The sequence below is a fragment of the Grammomys surdaster genome, unplaced genomic scaffold, assembly GCF_004785775.1.
Source record: "Grammomys surdaster isolate TR1022 unplaced genomic scaffold, NIH_TR_1.0 130, whole genome shotgun sequence".
NCBI classification, from domain to species: Eukaryota; Metazoa; Chordata; class Mammalia; order Rodentia; family Muridae; genus Grammomys; species Grammomys surdaster.
The window spans coordinates 15432320-15459354 of record NW_021604588.1 but is presented as its reverse complement, the minus strand read 5'-3'; the positions used below and the strand labels follow the sequence as shown (position 1 = coordinate 15459354).

The 27035-nt window shown below is 40.2% G+C and overlaps 1 protein-coding gene across 2 annotated transcripts; it reads right to left on the bottom strand.

The window, feature by feature from the left end:
* Positions 1-2177: 2177 nt before the first annotated feature.
* Positions 2178-27029, bottom strand: Aida (axin interactor, dorsalization associated). Of its 2 annotated transcripts, XR_003710145.1 has the most exons (11): positions 26773-26882; positions 20584-20653; positions 17695-17748; positions 17231-17285; positions 10813-10876; positions 10476-10579; positions 9051-9173; positions 6673-6795; positions 3356-3473; positions 2977-3268; positions 2178-2880 (listed from the first exon to the last, which is right to left on the bottom strand). XR_003710145.1 is itself a non-coding variant. In XM_028758374.1 (10 exons), exons 1-10 carry the CDS (start codon positions 26880-26882, stop codon positions 3166-3168), a joined length of 924 nt encoding a protein of 307 aa, XP_028614207.1. In that variant the 5' UTR covers positions 26883-27029; the 3' UTR covers positions 2178-3165. The 2 variants fall into 2 exon arrangements, 1 of the variants encoding a protein (XP_028614207.1); XM_028758374.1 differs by having other exon boundaries at positions 2178-3268; positions 26773-27029.
* Positions 27030-27035: the final 6 nt, after the last annotated feature.

The following is a 27035-nucleotide window of genomic DNA, read 5'->3' as shown; positions in this document are numbered from 1 at the left end:
TATTCAAGCATTACTGCTTCTTTATAAATCAGGTAAATTTAGGAATATGGTATTGTGTCATAAAGTTTACACCCTTTTACACTGTCTTTAAAACAACTAGTTCAGACTATACAGTACCTTTAGCAGCATGTTACATATAGGCTGCAGTAATCAAAGCTATAAAAAGTGAAAACCGCTCACTGTGACACTCCACTCTCTAAAGTCCTGTGAAGTAATGATTGAAACCTAGGGCATATCATGCCACTGCTGGGAAGATAAATCCACTGGAGATTTTGAAAAAATGAGCAAAAGCTTCAATGTGAAATCAAATCTTCAATGATTGAAGACATAGACAGGTTCTCTCAATGCAGGAGTTCCAAGGGAGCCTGTAAGTCCTCCAGTAAGAGTTCAACCTGCCTGACCCCAATCCAGAATTACAAAGATTTTATATCTATAAGAAAATGCACAGGATAGTGTATATAATTCAAAACTTTATTTTCTATTCTATGCATGTGTTTTGCTTGCATGCTTGAATGTATGTATGTGCAGCATGTGTTATGGCTGGTACCCACAGGGCAGAAGAGGGCACTAGATCCCTATAACTGGAGTTACAGGCAGTTGTGAGCCATCATGTAGGTGCTGGGAACTGAACTCTGGTTCTCTGCAAGAACAGAAAGTGCTTTTAACCCCTGAACCATCTCTTTGGCCCCTAACACATGCCATTTTTAACCATATAAAAATAATATTAAATTGCAAATACAACTTCTTGAAAGTATCTGTTAAGCCCCTCAGGACACAAAATAGTGAAAATATAATTTATAATTTTTGCCTTTTTTATTTTAAATATAGGGTCTCACCTATATAGTCCAGGCTTGCTCAAACTTGTTATCCTCCTGCCTCAGCTATCTTGATTACCTAAATTTAGAGGGCATATAAAATAAAAATTATACAAGCTAAGAGACAAATAGTAAAGGTAAATTAAACCTTTTATATTCAAAATTGGGATATTCCTTCTCTAGAGCCCTTTGGTTATCCTGTCATTTATCATAGAAATCATTAGAAATATGTGGCGAAACCTCAGTTGTAGCATTTCTGTGCCCTTCTGAGCCAGTCTCCCTGCCTTTCCTCAGCCCCATCTGATCAGACATCCTGTGCTACAAAAGCCTGTCCGTCTACACATGACACAGAGGACATCATCATACCTCAGTTAAATCCAACTCTTCCATTTCAAAAGTTCTTGTTTCACAAGTCCCCTCCGGCTGTTTTGGGGTTGAATGGCTAAAGCTCATTAGGAAGGAGCAGCACCTCAGCCCGAAAGTATCTCTGCTGGAGACAAGGCTACTGCTCAGTACAACGGAAACTGGTGAAATGGGGAGTGTTCTTGTATTAACTGCTTTAAGACAATCTTGTCATTCAGGTCTGAATTAAAGCTGAGCTTATCACACGATGTTCCACTAAAGTGCTTTAACCCTGACAGCAGGCATCTGTAGTTCATATAGACCATGCTGTGAGAACTATCAGTGCTGTAGCACAGAAAATCAAGCTATTTGTCTTCTATGTTCTGTAAGAAATGAGAATGGATGATGTACACTTTACTACATTTTAATAATAATAGGTTTTAAGGAATTATTTTTTAGGTCTAGTCAGCAACATCAAACAAAATGTACTGAGTACTCCCCAGGTACACAGTACTGCTAAGTACCTTAGACCCTTCTATGACAGATGTGGCTCTTCCCTCGAGGAGCTTACAGTCTGGAGATCTACAAGCCCGAGTTGGACAGTGAGCTAATTTAAGGCAAAAATCTCCATCCCCTACAGCTATTATAGATGGAATTATTTTAGTATTTGGAATTAATCCAATCAAGATTAATTTTGAATTAATTTTAGGTTGAACCTAAAATACAGTTTTTATTCAGCTCTATCTAGTATACAGTGACCTAGTAGGTGCTGGAAGTCAAGATGAGATTGCTTGAAAGGCAAGTTTCAAACATCTCCGTGGTGGTTACTTACTTGAAAAAGCAAATATATTGAATGGTGTGATGAGGGTATACTGTTAAAAACAGGCCCAGTATCGACAGTGCAGCCACTTCCTCATGCACTGTTCATTGACAGGTGAATATTAAAATATGTGGCACGTCTAACCCACAGAAAGCCAGCCCCTCATGAATCCTAATGTTCTGGGTAACAACCATCCATCATGTGCTTTGAAAGTTTTATTTATGCCTCGTTACACCAAAAGTAAATAGTCCATTCAAAATAAACTAATGACCTGCATATTTTCATATGGATGAATGACTGTATCTAAATAGGAAGTAAATGGCAATCTTATCTACCTATATTAAAAAAAAAATAGACAGTCTTTCCAGATTATTGCATACTAAGGAGAGGTATGCGGTCTTAAGGTCTCACAACGGGTGGTCAGGAAAGCAGCAGTTATCCCGCAGCATCTTAACATCTGACTCAGCTGTTCCTAAATGATACCATTTAACAGATGCTGTAAACACATTTTAAAATCCATAGTTATTCTGAGATGGTTAACCCTAGAATCTACCAGAAAGAGTTAGCAGTACACTAGAGAAGAACAGATAATCCACCTGATTACACATGTGCTCTCTTCAGGAAATCAATCTGGTCATCCGGGGAACACTCAATGGGGATTCTCATTTGGCCAGGCCACACTTTCTATGCAGGGGCCCAGGGCATCAGGCTAGGTCTCTTCTAAGGAGTCTCTGCTAGGCAATGTAACTAGTCCAATTCCTCTCAGCAGTTCTACCCACCTCAACTCACGGCGTGATATTTATACCAGAAGAGCACACTGGAGCAGACGTGAGCAGAGATGTAAACTCTAGCACATTCTTATTGCTGCATTGTCTGAAGTTCTGCACATCTACCACAACAGCACTGTCCGGGAAACAGGGTAGTAGTGGCAATGAGAGAATAGGCTATCAATTGCACAATTAATAGAAAAGTAAAAATGTTTCAAAATCTACAATAAACCTGTATCCAAAGGAGTGATAGGTCAGTGACGTGCTGAACTTTTGTTCTGGGGTCCAGCTGTGCAATAGACTTGCTTGGTCAACTGGCATGGGTAGGGCTCATTTCCTGTCTGTTGAAGGATGATGATGCTACACAGAGCTATGATGGTTTCTGAGTGGTAAAATTCACACAAGTTCTTGCTTATTTGTATCAGGGTCGTTCCTTGTGCAAACTTTGATGTAGATGAAGATACAGTGGTTTCTTGGTCAATAATTGCAATTTCTTTCTTTTAAAGTCAGTGGGTTTCTTGTATCTGTAACCACAACAGAAAGATTATTGTTTAAAATATTCTGCTTGATTGACTCCCAAGTTCCATTCATTTGCTATGCCCAAAACTTACAGTTCTATTACGATTGGCCCAGGTTTAATTTCATCCATCTCCATGAAGGCAAAACACTTGGTGCTGGTAAACCTCTTTTTAGGCTTGTAATGTTTGAATTCAAAGAAAATGGCCGCACCTAAGAAATTGAAAGACACATAAAGCACAGGCAGCATCTTCTATGTCAATTAGCTTTCTTTACTCATCAGAAGCATATGAAAAAGCAATGGTTTGCATAGTCTGCAAAGTAACCTGTGAAACACAGTCTGCTGAGGTATGACTATCGGCTGCTAGGGACACCACCACAGTCTCTGCAGTACTAACATTTCTCCACGTCTCTCATTCTACAGAGTCTAGCAAACCTTCCTGAGCAAGACTGACTCAAGACTAAATCACTAAGGAATTCCGAGTACAGTAAGATGGCTCATGGTTAGAGCACTTGTCATACACATGTGGGGACTGGCATCCAGATTCCCCAGAACCCCTTTGGCAGGTTGGCCATAGTGGCCTGCCTGCAATTCCAGCTTGGAAGGAAGAGACAGAATTCCTGAAGAAAAATGGTCAGGAAGACTAGCTGTATCAGTGAGCTCTGAGTTCAGCTGAGAAGTGTGTCTCAATGAATAAGAAGGAGTAATTGAAGAAAACTCCCACTGCCAGCCTTGGGCCTCCATATACTTGTGCACACAAATGTAGGTGTCCCTGCATATACATGTGACCCCACACATACAAACTCATGTACACCGGTGTGCTAGTTTTCTGTTCGCTTGACAAAGTCATCTGAGAAAAGGGAAGCTCAAAAAAGGAAATGCCTCATAAGATTGGGCTGTAAGGCAAGCAAGCTTACAGTGCATTTTTCAAAATTAGTTATTGATGGGGGGAGGGCCAGCCCATTGTGGGTGGAACCATCCTTGAACTGGAGGTCCTGGTGCTATAAGAAAGCAGGCTGAGCAGTCCATGAGAAGCAAGTCAGCAAGCAGCACCCTCCATGGCCTCTGCATCAGCTCCTGCCTCCAGGTTCCTGCCCTGTGAGTTCCTGCCTGGACTTCCTTCAGTGATGAACAATGACATGGAAGTGTAAGCCCAATAAAGCCTTTCCACTAAGCTTGCTCTTTTTGTCATGGTGTATCCCTGCAGCAATAGAAACCCAAACTAAGATAAATCACACATAGAAAAAATTTCAAACAAAACAAAAAAGTCCCAGAAAAGGAACACAGTCTATAGAGATAAAGTGCACGTGTACTGGGCAGACTGGAAGTGAAGGTTCCTTTTAAAACATTCAAGCTTAGGCAGTTTTGCTTTCTCCTTAAAACAAACCCTGATATCTAAATAACATGAGTCACATGCAGTTAACAGTTACCTAACGCCTGCTTCAGAGTCCTAAGCGGTGTATTTTACCCCCTGCAACTCCTGACACATACACCAAGATGTGCTATGGAAGGACAGGTAGAAAGGCAACAATAATCAAGCACCAATTGAATCAAGTATAAGGAAGTTACAGCATTAAGTCTTTATCTACAAAGACTTAAGTTCTCTATCATGAAGGGAAAAAACAGCTAAAATTAGGGAGATATGTCACCTCACCAGTGTAGACAGAAACTGATTTCTAAAAACAGCATGGAAAATAATGCAAGTTGATGTCTAACTACTTAATTCTGCTTTGACCAGGGTATGCTGGATCCTATCTTTAAAAACTATAACAGACAACTACTTTAGTGACAATACAGCGTCTAACTGGTGTTTAACTATGTTCTAAAATGTGCGAATGGTCCTGGCACTTGGGTGCAAACAGACATCTCACAAATCAAGCAAAAAGGCCCAGTCACTTAGGACACACGGGAAATAGAGAGAGGAAGGGAGAAAGGGGCACATCAGCCATGTACTTGCCTTCACACAAAAGTATGACAATAGTCAGGCTACTGGGGACCAACTTCCCTAAGCACAAGACCCTATAGATGCACAAAGTTGTAGTATCTCTTCTCATTCCACACCAATAGCAGACACACCTGCTGTTATTAATAGTATCAAAGAGACTCTGGAGTTTTCAGGTCACATGTCTTGAAAATACTGCTTGAACATCTAAGTCCAAACAGGTCACCATCCTTCTTACTTACTCATGTACATCATAAGAAAACAAGATGTCTTGGTATGCAGATCTCTGTACTCCACACAATTAAGAGAAATGTAAAATTAGGAAATCCTGAGACTACTAAAAGGTTTATAAACAGGAAAGTTCATTAGTCAGAAGTATAGTGACTAAAGATTAAGTTCAAAACTGGAGAAAAGGAACAGTGAAGTGCTGACAATGGTTCAACGGTTCATCAGCATCAGGACAGAGAGAGCACAGCGAGGACCACCACTGTCTTCTCTTCATGTCAGAAATGGACCTCAGAGTGAGAGGGAGAAAGCAAGCACACTCCAAGTGTACCTTATTAACCGGGACACTCTGACACATCCTCCTCTAAGGAGCTTCAAGTCCTGGAGTCACTCAGTGACTCAGAGGACATTAAGGAGCACTCTGCTGTGCTCGCCACGCTCATCTATCAGAGTCCGGGGGCGGCTGCTGCTACAGCTCTAGCTTTAAGAAGTAAAGCATCACACTACAGAGGCTGGAGGAATGCCTTCTAAAGCATTCACTTCACACACACTTCCTACAGAGCTTGGCATCTCAGACACTGCAGCTGAGCCTCAGATTCTCTGCAGAGAACACTGATGTCAGTGGGCAAATGGCAACTGCTAATATTTACTGTAAGGATTTGTGCTAAATGGTAGCTCTTTTTTCATCTTCCCTCCAATGAGCTGCATGTTGTGTATCTTTCTATCCAGTGCAAATGGAAGGAAAGAGTCAGACAGCATCCTTAGGAGTTCCAGCTTAACCCACTCATTAGAATGAAAAAAAGCTGCCATGCATGCGCACGCACAGAACTTCAATATCTTCCTTCATCAGTTTTTCACATTGCTTTTTGAGATAGGGTTTCTCTCTGAGCCTGGAGCTAAACTGCCAGATCAGGAAACCTCAGGAATCCACTCATCTGTCATCTCCCAGCACTGGCAGGCTGTCACTGCTGGCTTTTACATGGGTGCAGTGGATTTAGCTTAGGTTCTCCCACTGAGCCATTCTCAGGCCTAACATTTTAATAGTAAAGAACTTATATTCTAGTGCCATTATACAACCAGGTAACACACCACCCATTTTCAACATTTAAAAAAACATTACTATTTGGATTTCTTCAACTAACCAGGTGACACTGACTTCTGCCAAATGTGGACTATGATAGGACCACTGTGTAAACACTCAAACAAATGCTGTTCATAGGAAGACAAAGATTATGGTCACAAACCTTTGGTTAACTTTTCAACATGTTTCTGGAGCTCAATGTCCACATTAAAATAAACATAAGTATCTTCTTTTCTTGAAGCCACAGGAGTATCTTGTACAGGAGTTAAATCTATGCCATTCAAATCTAGAGAGAAACAAGTTTTCACTTAGGGGCAATCAAATTTACAGACCACCACAGGCCATGTATCCTGCAGAGGAGGATAGGGGAGGGACTCTGGGGCCCTACCTAATAACTCAATCTATGAATACTAAACTATAAGTTAGTTTTCCTGGTCTCTGCTCTCAACCCCCACCTCCTCTTTGGTTTTGTTGTGTTTTTTGAGACAGGGTTTCTCTGTGTAGCCCTGGCTGGCCTGGAACTCCGAGGTTTGCCTGTATGTGCAAGGGCCTGGGAACTGGTAGTGTCCATGGGTGCGGAGGGAGGTGAACTGAGAGGATGGAGACCACAGGGTTGGCAAAGTAAGTCTGCAGGAGATTGAATTTGATCTTTAAGAAGGAAAAGAATTTTCTGTTTCCCGAAGACACATATGTGCAGCAAAAATCTGGGCCTTATATACTTTGCTACAATGTGGCCAGCCCTCAGCCGCTACATTGCTACAATGATGAAGGGCATGGCTGGAAGGGCCTTAAACCCAGAATTAAGTCAGAATTCCTCAGCTGTATTCAAGTCAGATGGGCATGAGAGCTGCCAAAAACAAAACAAAATGAAACAAACCAAACAAGCAAAAACAAAAAAACCAAACACACAAAAAATCTGTTTCATCAGTGAAGGAATGTATACAGTGTACCTACATTCTAGTTATGCTTCCTAAAACACAGCCTGCTTTACCACAACCAGACGGTATACTAAGTTACTGGATATGGTTTTAATTTCCTGGACCCGGGAACTCCTCTTAATCAAATTTTGCATTAGGTTTAACAAGTAAGTGTTTATATATTTATTATTCAACAAAGATATTAATTTGGTAGGTCCATCTGATTATTTCAGTTCTTAAAGATATTTACACAAAATCATATTCAACATCCATGCAAAGGTAATTTAACATTCACTATATATCATTCAATATTTCATATTTAACTCAAAAACACCTTCCTGAATGATTTATATCATTCTATAAATGGCCTATCAAACAATGTGTATAGTACAATTACTTTTTCACACTTGATAGCTAGTTATATCTTAAAGCAGTGGTTCTCAACCTGTGGGTCGTGTCTTCTCTGAGGATCACTTATCAGATATCCTGCATATCATATATTTACAATTTGTAACAGCAGCAAATTACAGTTATAAGTAGCAACAAATATAAGGTTACGGTTGGGGATCAGCACACCATGAGGAACTGCATTAAATGGTCACAGCATTAGAAAGATTGAGGACCACTGACTAAAAGGTATGATCATCAGTTCTCTCAATCGTGGTCTCTGCTTATTCAAATTTTCTCTGTGGCTAAATTTGTTACTAACAAACCTCTGGGTCTGGGTTTATTTCTACAAGTGCCTCAAGTAGCCTCCACTTAATCTCGGCTTACATCTGGTTATCTGGTTAGCTTTAACTGTGGCTTCACATTAACCACTTGTATTAACTGTGCAGTCACTTCTTAACACTGATGACTTGACTCTTATGAATCAATAATAATGTTCTTAGTAATTGTTTTTTGAAACAGGGTCTCTTTATGCATTCTCTAAAGTTGGCTCAAGTAATTCCTGTATCTCGGCTGCCTAGAAACTGGGATCAAGGTATGCTCCACATGCTTGACATCTACTAAATATTTTTAAAGACTAAATGCTTTGAAAACAAAGCACTGAGTAATATGTATGGCAACAACAAAGAATTCAGCCATGTGGTTTCCCTGTTAATAATCACACTTTCTAACTCTGATAACATACTCTGCTATCCTGCAATGGCTCTCAGGGACTGGATATATGGACAGACCCTCTTCCTGATCTCTATTTTCACCCTCCACTGCAGCATTCATCTCACGGAAACCTGCTATAGGAATCAAACGACTATTCAACCTACACGCCTGAGGAAGACGAGGGATATTTTCTTAGTTCTGTATTCTGGATACTGTCTCTGCTGCTAAGAGGACTGTGCATGGTTAGCTAGCTCCCTAGATGGGTCTGGAGTATAAAGTATAACAAGAAACAAAGACAAGCTCAAAAGCAAAAGTGAGTCTAATCTATACATTTAAAAATATATTTATTAGATTATCAGAAGCATTCACCGAAGGACTAGAGATCAATTCCAAGGACTTCCTATCATAAAATGAACTAAAGTGAGTTGCTACAGACATAGTAGCCACGGCTCTACAAATAACTGTTCAAGCGGAATGCAGCCTGGTGTCTGGCAGAAGGAAACCCACACACGGGGGCTCTGACCTTTCACGCTGACTGTGATGTAGGGATCGATGCACTGCCCAGCGTCTTTCAGACCAATTTTCTCAATCCTGATGGTGAGTGACGTCATCCCCGGTTCTGATGGCAACCGTGGCAATAAAGTACCTGGCAACAGAGGAACCACAGTAACAATCAGGCCATCAAAAACTGCATCAAAAATACTTTCAGCAAGCAGAAGAGAGACACAGGCTCCCTTGTAACTTAGCAACCAGGAAGATATTAACATTTTGCTTTCTAGCAATCGCAAACACTGTATTATTCCTTTTTGGTTTTTAGGATGTTTTTAGGTTCCTGAGTATGGACACCATAGGCATGTACCCCACGTCTGGCTTGGTATTAATTCTCTGTGAATAAATACTTAATTATATGCAAGATAAATCTGCACTCCATACTCCACAAACATCAAAAAAGAAGAATTATTAAGGCAAGCTCATTAAATGTTCATGTTACTAAGGAAGCCTAATTCTAAGCTAGCACAAAATCAATAATCAATCAATACATCCACATAAAACATATATTCACTACACTTGTAAAGATATACATTACATTTCAATATGAACTTTTTTGTTTTTGTTTTTTTCGAGACAGGGTTTCTCTGTACAATATGAACTTGTAAGAAAAAAAAAAAAAAACAGGAAAAATCCTGTTATTCTAAGCTTGAGATGTTTGTGAGGCTGATAAGATGGCTCAGCAACTAAGGTAACTGGATGCTCTTCCAGAGGACCTGGGCCAAGTTCCAGTACCCACATGGCAGCTCACTTCTGCAACTCCAGTCTAAAGGTATCTGATGCCCTCTCCTGGCCACTGAGGGCACTGCATGAAGATGGTGCACATACATGTAAGCCAAAAAAAAGAAAAGCCAGGAGTGGCGCACGCCTTTAATCCCAGTACTCTGGAGGCAGAGAGAGGCAAATCTCTTAAATTTGAGGCCAGTCTTGTCTACAGACGAAGTTCTAGGACAGCCAGAGCTACAGGGAGAAACCCCGTCTCAAAAAACACAACAAAACCAGGGGTGTGGGGGGTTGAGAGCAAAGACCAGGAAATCTTTCAGATATTACTAATTTATAGTTTAGGATGCCTAGATTCAATTACTATGTAGATTATTAAAGCCTAATTTGCAGCTCTCGTCCTCATTCTGAACGGTTTATTCTTAGAAGTTGGAACTAGAGAGAATGACAACACAGAACTACTGTAAGAGCAACCTGAATGTTAGAAATACTTCCATTCACCAACTAAACTTGACTGGGTTGGGAACATGGCTTGGGGTCTAAGTGTGCTTTCCCCGTGACCTGAAACTTTGCTTATGATTGGTTGTCAAGGGTCTGGAGAGGGTTTCCTCTCACTAGAGAATAAGCTCCACATGTCCTGCAGGATAAAGCAGGGCATGTACCAGGGAAGAATGCTCACCAGGGACTCTAGCCGAGAAAGAATCAGGAGGTCCTGCTCCAGCACCACCTTCTTCATCTTCTTCAAATTCCAAATTCTCTTCTTCACCAGGTGCTAAAATCCGTCTACATGGAAAAGAGAGAAGGAGAAAACCCTTAAACAATGAGCTATAACACTTAGTATATCAGCAAAGCCTCTAAGCAGTTCCTCAGGAGGGTAAGGATTTTAAGAGGTTGACATTGTTCCCAATGTTGGTATCAATTATTATCAATGATATCAAAATGTATAAAGCAACAACAGAAGTATCTGAAAAGCAGGTATAAAGAAGACAATAAGGGAAGAAGAAAAATATGAATACCTTAATGGGATAGGCTGAACATCAAATGGGAATTCTTTATTATATGTAAGAATATTCTTCAGGACTATAATAAAAAGACAAAGAAACATGAATTTTTCTATGAAAATCAAACATTGTAGTTGAGAGAGCTAATTTTTAGTCAATTTTACCGAGCACATTTAAATATATTTTTAAATTTCCAGACTATCTTTCCAGAGCCACTATGTATTTGTTTGCAGAAGGTCTGAGGAAAATTAGCCCCCCAAACCTTTTTCTACTATGTCCTGGGTGAGACATGAGGTACCTCCTCCCTGTACTTTTTTAATTAGAGGACTGATATTAAAGATGGCAATCAGAGAGACACAGGAACATATCTTATTCTGTCTTAAGTTTTCTCCTCGATATCACCAAACTGATAGTTTGTTAGCATGGTTATATTTATCATATTCCTTTTATGAAAAAACTTACTGTATATCTCCATATATTACCGATACAGATAAAGTAGTGTTTATCTTCAAGAGAAGTCTCTAGACAACATGGTCCTGTATCCTGGCTGTTGTTGCTCACCTCCCACAGCTCCCTTTGGGCACATAAGATAGAGGGAGATACTCTGTGATGCTGCTGTATCTGCACAAGTGCTCTAAATATGTAACTCAGCGTTTTACTTCCAGCCTTATAGGTCCCATAATAAGCTGCAAATTACATGTAGGTGGACCCACAGTATGAAATGGGCTCTTGTGTCTTAGTGCTCGGCACACTCAGCCTTTAACTTCCAGAGGGCATCAGTGGCAATGGCCTAGCATATTCCAATGACTGTCCATCGTTATCCAACTTCTTATATGTGTGCTGAGTCCAGTGAGAAAGAAGTCAGCAGGCCCAGTTCTCACTGATTTGCTTTCTCTCTCTTTAGCTCCTGCCCATACTCTTCTCCCGTCTTCCTTTTCTTAGTAACTGTGTACTTACTGCCCACAATGGTTTAGACTCTCCTAGGATACAGTGATCAAGAACTCCTAAATGGATCTTAAACCAAACCCAAGAAAAACAGACAACAAACACGTCAACAAATAGACCAGGTAGCATAAAAATATGAGCACGCTAGAATACAGCAGAAGAGCATCACACCATGTTTTATTCTGTCTTGAATAAAACTGGCCCCTCGATGGCATAAAACTGCGAAAGTCTGTGGCAGAAAAGTTATTCTTCTGAAGCCTTTCTTATGATAAAATTGCATTACATATTTTAACATATTACAGATCTAAACTCAGTAGAGCTTATCCTCAAGGGAAGTCTTCAAACATGAATACTGGCTGTGGATAGGTTTTAGATTGAGATGTGCACTCATCAAAAACTCCCATTTGGACCTCAGGCCAAACTTGAGGAAAACAGACTATGGATGCCAACAAGTCAAGAAGCTCATGTACCAATGTGGTTACTGTTAGGATGGACACACAGGAAGTTGTGAGAATGGACAGAGAGATGATGGAGCAGCTCAAGCCCACAGGGCCAGTGCTTCAAAACTACGTTGTAAGAAGACACTGGAGCTGTGACTCGGGATAGAGCATTGTCCATGGCCACTCTGGGTCAGAGTTGTCCAGTATTCCAGAAGAAGCAAGAGCAACATTGGCTCAGAGAAGGAAGCAGAGCTTTGGAGCATGGGGTGGGGGTGGGGGCTTTTTTTTTTTTTTGAGACAGTTTCACTCAGTATCTCAACCTAGAATTTACTCTGTGACAGTGCCTCGCCTTGACCTCACAACAGTCTTCCCACCCTCTTGAACAGACATCTATCCAGCTTGAGTCTGGCTTCTTCAAATAATACAAAGTTTACAAGCAAGAGAAAGTTATCAGAAGACCAAAGTAGGTTTAAATAAAATCTTAGCCTACAATTCCACTGCTGAATGCTTGTGTAACTATGCTAAAGCAATGTGCCTTCCCAATCCTAGTGAGAGAGTGCCACTTCCTCCCCAGACGGTGAGACGGAGGGGGTAAGCAGAAACCTGCGCCACTTGCGGGGATCAATACTCACCAGTTTTCCTCGTCACTGACTAGAATCCTACGTTTCCTGCCTCACAGAGAGGTTCTGCCTTTTCAAGACATAACAATATCCCTTCTGAACTTTATGATTACAGTAAAGCATTATCTCAGTAATCAGCAATTACTCAGTTAGTATCACATAGGAACACAAAAAATGGGAGCGAGGATGACAGCATTTGTCATTCATATTAGATATGACACAGAAATCATATTTTATAATAATGATAAAAAGCCAACCCTTAAACAAATAAAAGAAGTTGAAAGCTACATTAGTTACAAAGAATATTTTCCCTTAGGCCAGAGGGTTTCATGTAGGTCAGGCTGGCCTTGAACTCCCTACATAATTGAGGCTAGACTTGAATTCCTAATCCTGCTGCCTCTGCCTGCAGACTGGAATAATTACACAGAGGCATGTGTTACCACATCTGCAAATATTTTTGCATTTTGTAAACTTCTTTTTTCAGGTATCAGTGCTTTGGATAAGAAAAACTTGGAGCTGGAGAGATAGCTCAGAATTTAAGAGCATGTACTATTCTTTGAGAGAACCACAATTCAGTTCCAAGCACTCACTCAAGGTAGTTCACAACTACCTTTGACTTCAGTTGCAGGGGATCGGAGGCTTGTTGTGGTCTCTGGAAGCACATGTAGTCCTATACACAACCAACATCGAGAACACTCCCAATGGCTGGCTTCCGTAAGCCAGGCTTCGCTCATTTGTTTCTTGGTACATTTTATGCACTTGGTGTGCATGCACTGTGGAGGTCAGAGGACAACTTTTGGGAATAGGTTCTTTTCTTGCACTAGTGGGTCCTGGGGATTGAACTCAGGCTTGGTGGCAATTGCCTTGCACTCAGAGCAGTTTTGCTCTCCACAGGCCTCACTAAGTGTTTTACACCTCCTGAGTTAGGACCACGCACATGAGCCTCCAGTTTCATGCACTCACAAGCACTCTGCCCTCTCCTACTGAGACTCAGTGCTCCCAGCCCTTCTGACTGCAGGAATGGACCTGCCATCACCTTGCAGCTCCTGCTGTAAAAAATGACACACGTGCAATTTCAACACATGTTCTTGTAGCAATGTATCAGTTCGTGGTAGGCAAAAATGTAAAGCTACTTGCATTCTGAATGGTTTTTTTTTTAAAGCTATGTACGAAGATTCCCTCTTAAGACACCCAAAGCTATTGAATATAGCACAAGTTGATACTGTAAACAAAGCACTGCATAGACTGTGCATGGGGAAGTCAAAAGGCTGTTTGTAACAACTCTGAAGAATGGAATAAATAGAAACAAGGGTAATACAGGGAAGACTCTGACCGTGGATATAAAAATAGTACAAAGCAGAGAGGAGGAGGAGGAGGTTAGCTGAGGGTAAGGAGAGCACAGAAAGCTTTCAGGAAACTGGGATTTCTGTGGTGCTCTAAAGGATGGGTTATTGGAAAGGAATTTTATTGGGGTGGGGGAAAATCAGTTGGAGTAAGCAGTATGTTCTGAAAAGTAAAACAAAAGTTATTAGAATTACTACAATCACAGTTTTAATATGAACTTCACACAGGAACTTCAAGAGACTGAACAAAACTTCTAAGGAAAGAAAACATTAGCAAAATGAACCTCCTCAGTCCAACATACTGAAAGCTGCTGTCATTATTTTTCCACAGAAGAAGCATAATTAAGGGAAAGCTTAACCAAGACTATTTCATCTAAAATATAGTTAAACACTGAGTTGCAGAAAATTTTTCTGATAGAAATAACTCCTAGGTGCTCCACTTTGATAAACTAAAAATTAGAGTTTGTCCTACTGAAGTAAAGTAGACATAACTATGCTCCTTCCAGAAAAACAGCAAGTTAATCGTCTGGAAGCATCAACAGGTCCAGAAGATAGCTCAGTGGGTAAATGTGCTTGCTGCCAGGCAAGGACCTGAGTTTGATTCCTGGGACCCATATAGTGGAAGGAGAGAACCAATTCCTACATGCTATCCTGCACTTCTCCTCTGATGTCTACCCGGATGGTGAGCCTTCTACTCTTCCAGATAGTTAGATAGATAAATGGATGGATGGATGGATGGATGGATGGATGGATGGATGGATGGATAGATAGATAGAGGATAAGATAGATATAGATAAGATAGACATAAAAATAACTTTTTTAAGGTCAAGAAGTTCAAATGAAAAGCATATTAATTCAAAATATAATACAATGAAGGCAAAGCTAGTAGTAAATTACTGTAATTCCTGTACTTGGGAGGCTAACACAGGAGAGAATTGAGTTTCAGACAAGATTGGGCTACACAGCAAGGCCTTGCCATCTCATCAAAACAAAGCAAAAATAAATCTAATATAAATCTTTAAAATACAAATAAAAGCCTATTAAAAAGCAAGCAAGAGGAACAGCAAGCCACTCTTAGTCTAATATTCCACTAAGGTACAAATCAACAGCATCTCAGGAGTCTGAACTAGATAGAAAGCTATGGCACTAGGAGTAACACATCCCAGCCCCACTCCTGCTATCTGCAAGCACAAGGGCACAGACAAGTGTCAGAGTGTCATTACCAAGAGGCAGCTGAGAGAGAGAATTTCTCCAAATGCCAAGTCATTCAGCTGATGACTGTTAAAAACAAACAAACAAACAAACAAACGAGAGAGAGAGAGAGAGAGAGAGAGAGAGACTGACTATGAGAGGGAGAGAAAGAAAGAAAAGCAACCGATCAATCAAAGAATTACAAAGGATGATTACAGATATTTTTCTCCAAAATATCTTATATATAGCCAGTCATGGAAGACCATATATGGTTCCATTTGTATAAAATGTTCAGAATAGACAAGTCTATAGACAAATTAAATTAGTGGTTGCCTAGAATTGAAAATTGGTGTAGGTCAGGGTTGGTAGGGAAACAAACGATGCTAGTAGGTACAGGGCTTCTGTTGAGGGTCATAAAAGTATCCTGAAACTGACTGTGGTGACGGCTGCAATGTCAAGACAATACAAAGTAGGAATTATACTTCTATAGTATCTAAATATCATCTCAATGAAACTAATAAAAAAAACTTACATAAAGTATTTGTTAATGCTTTTTAAAGAAATCCTAAAAGCTCCAGGCATAAGAAAATGTGGCCAGAAAAAATTAAAACTTTTTACATTATTTGATTGGCATTCCTATATATACTGAGTATAGGTAAAAACTATTTAGGAATATAAAATTACAGTTCTTATAACAAAAAGGCTATGGTCTGCATTACATAAAGTAACCAAAACTATTAAAATGACATCGTTCTTCATAATTCTTGCCATATGCAGAAGGATCTTGCTCTGAAGAGATGAAATTTGATCAGCTAACAATTGTGGAAAAGCCACCAGAATCACAGCAGATCTGTGTTCCTATGTTCTTTGTTGCTTCTCTCTACCAACCCAAACAAAACAACAGAAACCTGATCCCTCTTAGTACTGACTCTGCAATCCTCTTTCTGCCCTGGTCCTTCTGTCCCACCCACATTTCACTCAGTTAGTAACTTTCATCTGCCTGCCTTTCTCAGACTTGCTGTGAGCTGGGAACCAAGGCTTGTGGAACTGATACGAACCATCTCTTCACTCTTTCACCCTTCCCCCCAAGGTGTGGAAACACCCAAAGGATTGCACTAAGACAAACTCTGCTCTCCTGATTCAGGCCCTGCCCAGCTACTGAGGGCTGCAGAGAGACAAGGCTAGTCACTTCATCCCATTCTTCCACTACACAGTGAGAGAATGTGACCACAACAAGATTTCATCATGTTCTTGCTGCGATGATGTTAAGAGTCCCTACTTAGAAATCTGCCTTAACAGATGGCTCTGAAAACTGTTCTTCCCCGTTTACAAACACATGTTGAGCCGTGCAATCCCATCTCAGTGGTAATGGCTTAAGGTTCACTGTCACATTCACCTCTGCCCATATTGCAGACATTTCAAGAAAGTGAGCATTCATCTGAACCAGCCAAAAAGACAAAGGGAAACAAAGTGTCAGCAGCCTTTCAGCAGCATCTTAACCACCAAAATGTTTGAAGAAATTATTTCCTTCAGAAAGTTGAAAAGGAAGAGGGAAAAATAGACTCAGCAAAGGAGTCTTTTCTAGCAAGGCCCACAGAAGGCCACAATTCTGTGCCATGTAGGATGGATGGCATCAGTGCCCACAGCTTATACTCTTCCTTAGGATCTCCTGTAAACTCTTTCCAAAGAAACTATAGTGTTATAAATGACAACAAAACAAAGACCAATATATACTTACATCAAATTGTAACTACTACAAATACTGCAGGAACTTAAAAAGGACTCAAAAGATGCTATATAACTAGATATTAAGAGAAAATCCACATCTATGCTAAACAGTGTTAATAACTACAATGAATTCTTTCCCACAAGAGCACCAGAGGAAAAGACTTACTTGGTTCCAGCTTCTTCAGGTCCTCCAGTTTAAACTCTTCTTGGGACTGTGTGGACTAAATTTAAAATATACACATTACATCTTTTTACTACAAAGATTTCACTGTACCCTATGTCTCTTAAGTGGCAAAAAGCAAGTATTCAAAATTATTCAAAATCTATTTCTTGCTTTCAAAGTAGAAAATGAAAAGTGCCAAACTGGGTTTTGTTTGTTTTGCATTTTTGGAATATTCAGGCTAAATATAATAGAAAAAAATTAAAGTTCTATCTTTGACTTCTATAGTTTACAAAATATGAACTAACTCATATACATATACATGCTACTGATATTCTCCCATACTTGTAAAACTCTTCTGAGATGACACAGCTTTTGATGAACACCTGATGTTTCCACAGAACAATCATATTAGAAAATTAAAAAAAAAAAAAAAGACCAAACAACAACAACAACAAAAACCTGTTTACCTGTAATGCTGCACTTCGCAATTCCAAACATGTTGCAATCTTGCCTATGGTTTTCTGTAGGGAGAAAAATAAAAAATCACTGTAATATAAAATAAAATCGGGTATTCTTTTTTTAACCAATAAGAGGTTTCTAATTTAAAAAAACAAATTAAACTTTATTTCTCTGTAGCTATCACAGCTTGGTGCATCTGGCAAGTCCCAGCACAGTCAGCGATACACAATGAGAGCCTGCCTTACTCGATCAATCAATCATCCGGTTGCCCATTAATATGTACAATTTGAATGTTGTTCTGCATCAGTTAAATTTAAATAGTTGGGCATTGTTGCATGCCTTTAATCTTAGTACTCTGAGAATCAGAGACAGGCAGATCTTAGTGAGTTCAAGGCCAGCCTGGTCTACACAGAGTTTCAGGACAGCCAGGGCTACATAGAGACCTGTCACAAAAATAGATTAATTAATTAGTTAATTAAGAATAAATACAAATGTTCCAGAAAGAATGCCAATGAAAAATACTTAATTCCCTGGGTCAGAAGGAAAGGCTTGAAAAAGTAAAGTTATATATTTAGATATAACTTCTTACATTTTTAAAAAACATCTAAGAGCTAGAGAGAAGGCAGTTGCTCTTGCAGAGGACGTGGGTTCAAGACCCATCAAGGACTTGGTAGCTCATAACCACCTGTAACTTCAGGTGCAGAGATCCAACACCCTCTTCTGACTTCGGTGGGCACCAGGTATTCAAGTGGGAGACAGACATACATACATACATACAGGCAAAACATCCATACAAAAAATCATTTTTAAAGATTTTGAAAAGAATTGTATTTGCACCAAGATATATTGATGCAGTGATTATGTAAACCTCTTCTGACTTCTATGGACACCAGGCATGCAAGTGGTACATAAACATACATACAGGCAAAACACACAGACACAAAATTAAATGTCTTTTAATTTTTTTTAAAAAAATTATATTTGTACTGAGATATATTAATACTCTAAGTATTTTCAGATGACAGCATCCATGTCTTTTTCTTGTTCCCTCCTTCCCCAGGGACTACTGTTTTATTGGTGTTGATTGGTATTTTTTTAATTACAGAATCTTATTTAATTGAATACACTTAACACCTAAGATAAAAATGTAGTTTAACAACTGGGAGTTCACTAATAAACTCTTAAATGCAAACTTTTCTTCCTATAGAACCAAGAGCTTTTTATACAGAAATGTACTGCACTATAGCACAACAGGCGTTGTTCACAACTATTTTAAGAAATGTCACCCAACCTCAGTTGCTCTCGAGGTCAAAATGCTGTGCCCTACTGAAACAATGCAGAAACACGATTAAGTAACTCAAGTCTAGATGTCAGACTCCATATACAGTAAGACAATTAAGCACTGAGGAGCCAGATGGCCCAGGGAACAGAAGGGATAACCGTGTTTGCTGTACAAGCCTGCCACCTTAGAGGTGAGGGCAGAAAGAAAGAACTGACTCCTGAAGACTGTTCTCTCACACACACCTTTAATAATAAATAATTTAAAAAAAAAAAAAAAGATGAAGCAGCCAGGCAGAAGTGGAACACACCTTTAATCCCATTGCTCAGGAGGCAGAGGCAGGTAGATCTCTGAGTTCAAGGCCAGCCTTGTCTACAGAGTGAGTTCTAGGACAGCCAGGGCTATACAGAGAAACCCTGCCTCAAAACCTTCCCACCCCCATACCCCAACTAGTTTTAAAAAAGAAAAAAAGAAAAAAAAAAAAGAAAGAAAAAGGACTAAGCACTGAAGATAAGCTAAGTCTAACTTTAGACTTAAATTATTAGCACTCACTCAAAAACTAATTGTTCATACTTAGTACAGTAGAGAAAACGGAAGGAAATGCTATTTTACTTTGTCATTGCCTAGGGAAATTGATAGCTTAAAAGATCAGTTATGAGAAAATATAAAAAAATAAAGTAATTGTGCTATGATGTATTCAATTTATATAAGGAAAAATTAAACACATATAAAAAATATAGTCTCACCTAATCTAGACTTAATTTTTTAACATTTACATTTAAATAACTAGTCATCTTCTGTCTAGTTGGGGAGACAGAGAAAAGGAGAGGGGGGAGGGAGACAGAGAGAGAGAGAGACAAAGAGAAAGAGAGAGAGGGAGACAGAGAGAAAGAGAGAGAGAATGAACAGATGCAGGTTGAAAAAGGACAGAGATAGAAAAGCGGACCCTAAATATATACAAGCATATAGTTCTGAGTTCTCATTACCACTAAATTTGACTGAAAACAGGGAAAAGCTTTCTAAGTATCATGAGTCGGGATGTTCTATGTGGAAACGTACATAAAAAAAACCCTACTACACCAAGTGGGGAATTCAATGGAATGAAGCACTTGGCAGCTTTCTACTAGCTATTACAATCAGCTGTCATAATAACAAGACAACTGAAAACTAAAATGAATGCTCAGTAAACTAATTATGAACAGGCTCAAGTAAGAATCATGAGTTTTCCAGGCATGGTGGTACATGCCTTTAATCCTAGCAATTGGGAGGCAGAGGCAGGAGAAACTCTGTGAATTCAAGACCATCATGATCTACATAGTGAGTTCCACTATAGCAGGGCTACATAGTGAGAGACCTTGTCTCAAAACAACAACAACAAAAAACCCCCACAAACAATGGACATGCCAAATGGACAAGAGAAAGCCCATGAGGCCCCAGCCCTACACAAAGAACTAAGGTAACTAAGGAATACTGCGAGCAGGGCAGTCTTGCCCCAGAAGAGCACATCAGCTGGTTATCTAATAGCAAACAGTCAGCCCTGAGAACATATATACAGTAATATTACAGCCCTTTCCTTATCAGTGCGAATCATATGCAATGAGAGATTTCTTTATGGTACCTTTTGTTCTTCTGTGAATTCAGAATTATTGTGTTGAGCTTGGGCCTCCTTCTGTAAGTGTCTTGCTAATCTGTAAGAAGAAAACATTGTTTAGAATTGAAAGCAAGCAATCTATCTCAACAGCAGCAAGATGATACAGCTCAATCTTTTAAATACAGGGAAGCACAATGCTTTGTTGTAATAATGTCAGTCTCCCACCCTTAGACAGAAACTCTACAATATGCTACGATACTTTTCACAACATTTCACTGGGCAGAACTGGAGCTAAGACAGTAAAGTAAAATGCTAGGCCTGAGAAGGGTTTCACAGAACACTGAATCCAGCTTTCCTTAGCACGAACGGTTTCTTCTGCAACTAGCCAGAAGGCACTTATTCAGATTCAGTATAGACTTTACAGCTGAGCACCCACAGCTGTACTGACTAGAGATGCTTTATCAATCTTCTATCAATTTGCTGATTAGTCCAAATCCAAATTACAGCCATGACAAAATACAAATACTTTATCAAAATCTACTTGTTGAAGGCACTTGTTTTTGTAAAAAAACAAAAACAAAACCCAAAAAACATAAAAAAAACCCAACATTCAAAAACAGAAACTACTGATTACCCAAATATCATCATACTGTAAAAACAGAAGCTATGGGCCAGGGAGAGGACTTCCACGAAGTCTCATGACCCAAATTCAATCCCCAAGGCCTACATAAACCAACTTTCCCAAGTTACCCTCTGACCTCCACACAAATAGTATACACATGCCTGCAAACAGCAGGTAGGCCCTCTGAGTGTTTTCAAGGTTGGATCAATGTTACTACTCTATTTGTTGAAGAGTAAGTATAACAAAAAGGACTGACATTTAAAACACAGACACACAGACACACACATACACACACAGAGGGGGTGGGGGGACAGACAGAAAGAGAGAGTGTCCAGTTTGAGGAAAATGAGTCGAATAAGGACTTTTCTTGAGAGATGGAAATGGCCAATAAGAACATGAAGAGATCCACATCCCTGGTCATAAGAAAAGGCATACCAAATGACCGGTAACCTTTCCCAACCAGAGATGTATCCACATGATTTTAAAAATAAAACAAAAGGAAAAAATAACAGGTATTGGTGGATGTGGAAAAAAAAATCAGGACCCTTATTCATAGCTGATAAAAAAAAAAAAAAACTGGTACCAACTATATAAAAAGTTTGGTGGTTTGCCAAATAACTACAGACTTACTACATGACCTAACAACTTTAAACTACTGAGTATACATACATCTCAAAGAACTCAAAATATATGTTCACATGAAATATTTTTACACACACATGCATTATTCACAACTGAAAAGTAGAAACAACTAAAATGTTCAATGACTAATGAGTGACTAAATAAAATGTGGGACACCCATTCAATAAAGAGTTTGTCACTAAGGCTGGAAAAACAGCTCGGCAGTTAAGAACACAGGTTACTCTTGCAGAGGAGCCAGGCTTAATTCCAAGCACCTACTTGGCAATTCACAACTGTCGTTAACTCCAGTCCTAAGGGATAAGCAACCCTCTTCTTAACCTCTGTGGATACCAGGCACACATGTGGTACACATACATACATACAGACCAAACACCTACATACATAAAAAAGTTTTTAAAAAATATTTAGCCAAAAGACTGAAATTAAAATAGCATGTTAAAATATGAACTTAAAAAACACCATGCTAAGAGAAAGAGGCCACATTAAGACTATGATTCCATTCACATAAGAAGTCCAGAATAACAAACCCATTGACACAAGAAAACAATCAGGAGCTGCTTCTGCATATTTATTTCCTCCCAGAGCTTTCCTGCAAAGTGTTATTCATACTTTCATGAACTTTATACGAGACAAGATATATGGAAAAACTAATATGGCAATTTTTCTTGTTCAGGGAACCCTTAGAACTTTATATGTGCAGGATAGTTCAATGTTTAAAAACACAGGCAAAAAATGTGGAGGGTACACAAAAACTTACAGAGAAAAAAATAAACATGAAAAGATGCTCAGGAGTATTAGTCATTTGTGTAATGTAAGTTAAAACCACAGTTAGGTTTGCTATACACCCTCTAGAAGGGCTGTAATCAGACAGTAACAAATGCTAGATATGTGGGGAAAAAAACTTCCCACTGCTGGCAGAAATATGAAATGATGTCCCTACTTTGGACAATAATTTGGCAGGTTTCTTTTAAAAGTCACATATTTAGCATAGGGTCCAGCAATCCTACTTATTGGTATCTATCTCCATGAAAGGAATAAAAATGCATGTTCACATAAAGAATTACATGGGCTAGAGAGATGGCTCAGTGGTTCAGAGTGCATATGCTCTTGAGGAGGATCCAAGCTTGGTTCCTAATACCCATGCCAGGCAGCTCAGAGCTACCTGTAACTCAACTCTCGGAGATCCAAATCTCTGCTCTCCAAACTTCAGGCACCTGAACACACTTGTGCACACACCCCATAATTAAAAATAAAATATAATTTTGAAAAAGGACTGCATGTGAATGTCTAGGGCAGCATTGCTGATAATAATCCAAAGTTGAATGTCCACTAAGTAGTGAATGGGCACACAAACCAACCATGGTGCACATATACAACATAACATTCTGTTTGCTAACAAAAAACATGAGACATGCTAAATCAATCTCAAAGATTATGCTAAATAAGCCTTACAAAGCTGAGTTAGGCGATTATTACATGAAATGTCCAGAAAAGACGACATTATGAGGACAGATCATAGATAAGCAGCTGTGAGGGACTCATGGACATAGCAAAGGAGCACAAGGAACCTTTTGAAGGCGATGGAAACGTTCTAACTGCAGGGCAGTGACAGCTCCACAACCTGGTAAATTCAACTTAAAAAATTATTACTTTATACGTGTAAAATGTGTCAGTTTCATGGTGTATAAGGTATGTTTCAGTAGTTTTTAGTTGTTGGTGGTGGTATTTTGTGGTTTTGAGACAGGGTCTCAATAAGTAGCCTTCCCTGGTGGCTTAGAACTGGCTGTGTAGAAAATGCTAACCTCTAACTTACCTGCCTTTCCTCCCAAGTGCTAAAATAAACAAACAACAAAAATTCTTTAAAAGCCTAGGCAAGAACATACACACACACACACACACATACACACACACATATGTGTGTGTGTGTGTGTGTGTGTATGTACCCAAATTTGGTGCGAATGCAATCCTAAAAAGAAAAGTGAGACCTGATTATGTGCACTGAAAGAAAACCTGCATGCCCTGGATAATTATATGAACAAATGAAAGAGCTGACAATTGGTAATGTAAGAAATTAGTTCAATATTCTTCTCTAGGGACTGCAGAGATGGTTCCACAGTTCAGAGCACTTGCTACACACAATCCTGACAACGGGGGTCTGTCCGCAGCCACATAATTAGTCAAGTATCCCTAGCACACCTGTAAACCCAGCACTGAGGAGGCAGACAGGAGCACCACTGAGGCATGCTAGCTTCCAGCCTAGCAGAGAATATTCAGGGAGAGATTTTCCCTCAGAAGGAAAGTGGAGTGATAGAGGGTGTCCACTGCACACACAGGTGCATGTAACTCACATAAAGGCAAAGCAATCTATGGTATCCTACAAAGGCACCCACAAGTACAACAGGACTGCTCTCAGGAAGTGACTTAAGTACACTTTAAGCCCATAAGTGACTGACAGGGATCTTATCTTATCATCTCTATGGACTGAAATTAGTGTGTCTCAACCATCTATAGCGAAGAACTAGGTTTTCTTTCCACCAGTTCTAAGCAGATATTCTGAAAATAAAAGAAAAATTACTGTGAACAGACAGGTGAGATGACTCAATAGACAAAGCTGCCAAGTCTGATTACCTGAGTCAATCCCTGGGATAGACATGACCTCCACATATAAGCACCAGGCACATATGCAATGTGCAAAACTATATCCAGCCAAACCACTCATACACATAAAATAAGTTTAAAAGCAAAATACAGTATCCTTAAATTGAGAGTACATAAACAATCCCTCTAACATGTCCCCCATAAGCTAGCCCCCATATGTTGTATGACTACGAAGACAGTATGGCCACCCAATCAAAAGGCCTAATCATTGTAGACCTCTCCCTTCATTCTTGGTATCTGGCCAGTGACTACTTGTTCACATTATCATGATCCTCAACTGGCCTCCTTGGCTTCTGTCTTTCCTCCAAAGAATGTGTTTTAAAAAACAAAATGAGAAAAAGCAACATGTTTCTATTTCTGGTAAATTAGAAAGATGTAAATTCTTGGCTTCATTTATTTGTAGCCTGAATGTTACAAAGTTTGGCCTAATCACCACATTTCTACTGAAATCTGTCAGTGTAGTTTTCTAAGAACCAGAAGGGTATTCTGCAGCTCTCTAGTACAGTGGTCAGTGTGGAGACTCAACAAAGGATTTACTTGTGCCTGTTACTCTCATTCCCACTAAGCAGCCTGCATAGTCAATTTTCCTTTGTAATTTCAATTAGACATGGTATTCTTCTCTCTCCATTGGGAGGTCTGTTGCCCAGTACCAACAGCTGCTAGGTCCCACTGTATCACAAGTGAGAGGTGGCCTTACATTTCAGCCTATGACACTTTCATTTACTATAGAGGGTAATACGCACAGATGCTAACTGATCAAGGTATAGAAGGGCACATTCTCCAACAATGGAGGGAATCTTGACATTTGTCCAGTTTATTTACAGAATTTCTTTATCATTGTCTTACCAAATAAAACACTTTATTATTAACTCATATACCAGCAAAAAGGCACTGAAGTTATAAAACCAAAACCAAATAAAACCCAAGACAACCCTCCCCTATCCCCACAGATTTCAAAGGTATCATGTTGTGACCCCAGTTTTCTAATTTTATAAAAAGAAAAATAATTTTATCCCTAGTGGGCAGCTGCAAAAACAAAATCACATGAGAATCCAAAATATATGTTAGTAGTTGTCTGACATAGCAAAACACTCAGAGTACTGGGTTTTTAATCTATAGACCACTCTATTAGTTAAGACGGGCAGAGAATATCTATATATCCAAATTGTCTTACAGACTAGACAAGTAGCTATTGTAGGGATAGGAGTTTTGTACCAATCCTGTATTCTTTCCAGAAAGGGAGATGAGAATGGTTTCACTTTGAGAAACCTCCATCAATAACTTACTTTAAAACCGAAAATTAATGGTAACGGTTTGCAAACAATAGCATTTTAACGGCCAGTTAACTATTAGTAGGAAGTCCAAGAAACTAAGCGAGATGTTAGTTTTGATCTTTTTTTTAATTGTAAAAGCATCCCTAAAGCTTTAGTGGGAGGCAACAGAAAGACTCGGGTGGATGAAGGAAACCAGTCCTCACATGTACCCTGAGGCTATCTATACATTGTACACAGGAAAAGGGGGAGGGACCCAAAGAGGGAGTGGTGGCTTCTGTGCCTGCTCTATTCATTCACATTTTGCTCCCCTCTGTTCATATCCTGCACCACGGACTCCACCCAAAGCAGTCAAGCGAGAGGGTGGGTGGGACTCACAGCCTAGCAAATAACAGTCCCAGAAATCGAAAACGAAATCGAGTTGGAATTGTGAAAACACCGCTCATCAGAAAGAGGGGTGGAGAAGGAGCAAGAGTGTATCGAGTAGGGACCTTTCTCTTGGCAGGAGACGGATCTCTGGCCCTTCCCAGGGGCAACCTCTACTCCCGCGCTAGCACATCCTTCCTCTCCTACACGTGGGGAGAGTGGAAGACACACACGCAGAACAAGGCCACTCATCCCTGGAACGTGGGCGGAGAGCTTAGAAGTATTCCCTAGGGATTTTCAAAGACAGATTTTTTTCCAGGAGGGGGGCAACCTGGGAGAGGCGACGGGAAGGAAAGGAGACTGTCTTCAGCGCCCAGGACCCGTGAGAAGCTTGATGAAAAGGAGAGAGGCAGTTAGGGCCTCAGCTACCTGTTGAATGGACCCAGCCCTGTGCAGAAGAAGAAAGCTGCGAGAGCTTCCCCGGAGGGCGGGCGGGTGGTCCCTAAGCAGCCAGAGCCGGGCCCGCGGAATCTCAGCCCTGGTGCTTGCGGGGGCCCCACCCCAAGAAGCCTGCGCTGCGGGACACGGGGATGCCAGACCCGGGCAGAAACAAGGAGAGGCGACCCGACTGGCCAGCTCCCGCGTTTAGTCACTCACATCTGATACTCGTCTATCGCCTCCACCAGCTGGCCCCAAGAGTCGAAGTCGGCGCCTCTCCTAAGACTGGCGCCCCAGCGCTGCAGCAGACTCCGGGTCACCTCCGACATGGCCGGTCCCCGCCCCGGCCCCCTCCCGCCCCTACCCCAGCAAGGCCAGGCTCTAGGGCGCCATCCTCCCCGGGCTTGGCCCTGACATTAACAGGGCCAGGAGGAACCGCTAAGGCCACCGCCACCACCCGCCGAGGAGCCGCCCAAACCCAT

Bases quoted from the DNA above. Each gene is read 5' to 3' on its own strand.
- Aida (XM_028758374.1), bottom strand. From the start codon at position 26,882: ATGTCGGAGGTGACCCGGAGTCTGCTGCAGCGCTGGGGCGCCAGTCTT. The intron at 17,286-17,694 runs GTAAACAGGTTT...TTTTAAATTTAG, and splicing joins TGCGAAGTGCAGCATTACAG to TCCACACAGTCCCAAGAAGA. The intron at 3,474-6,672 runs GTTTGTGACCAT...TCAATTTCTTAG, and splicing joins TGTTGAAAAGTTAACCAAAG to GTGCGGCCATTTTCTTTGAA.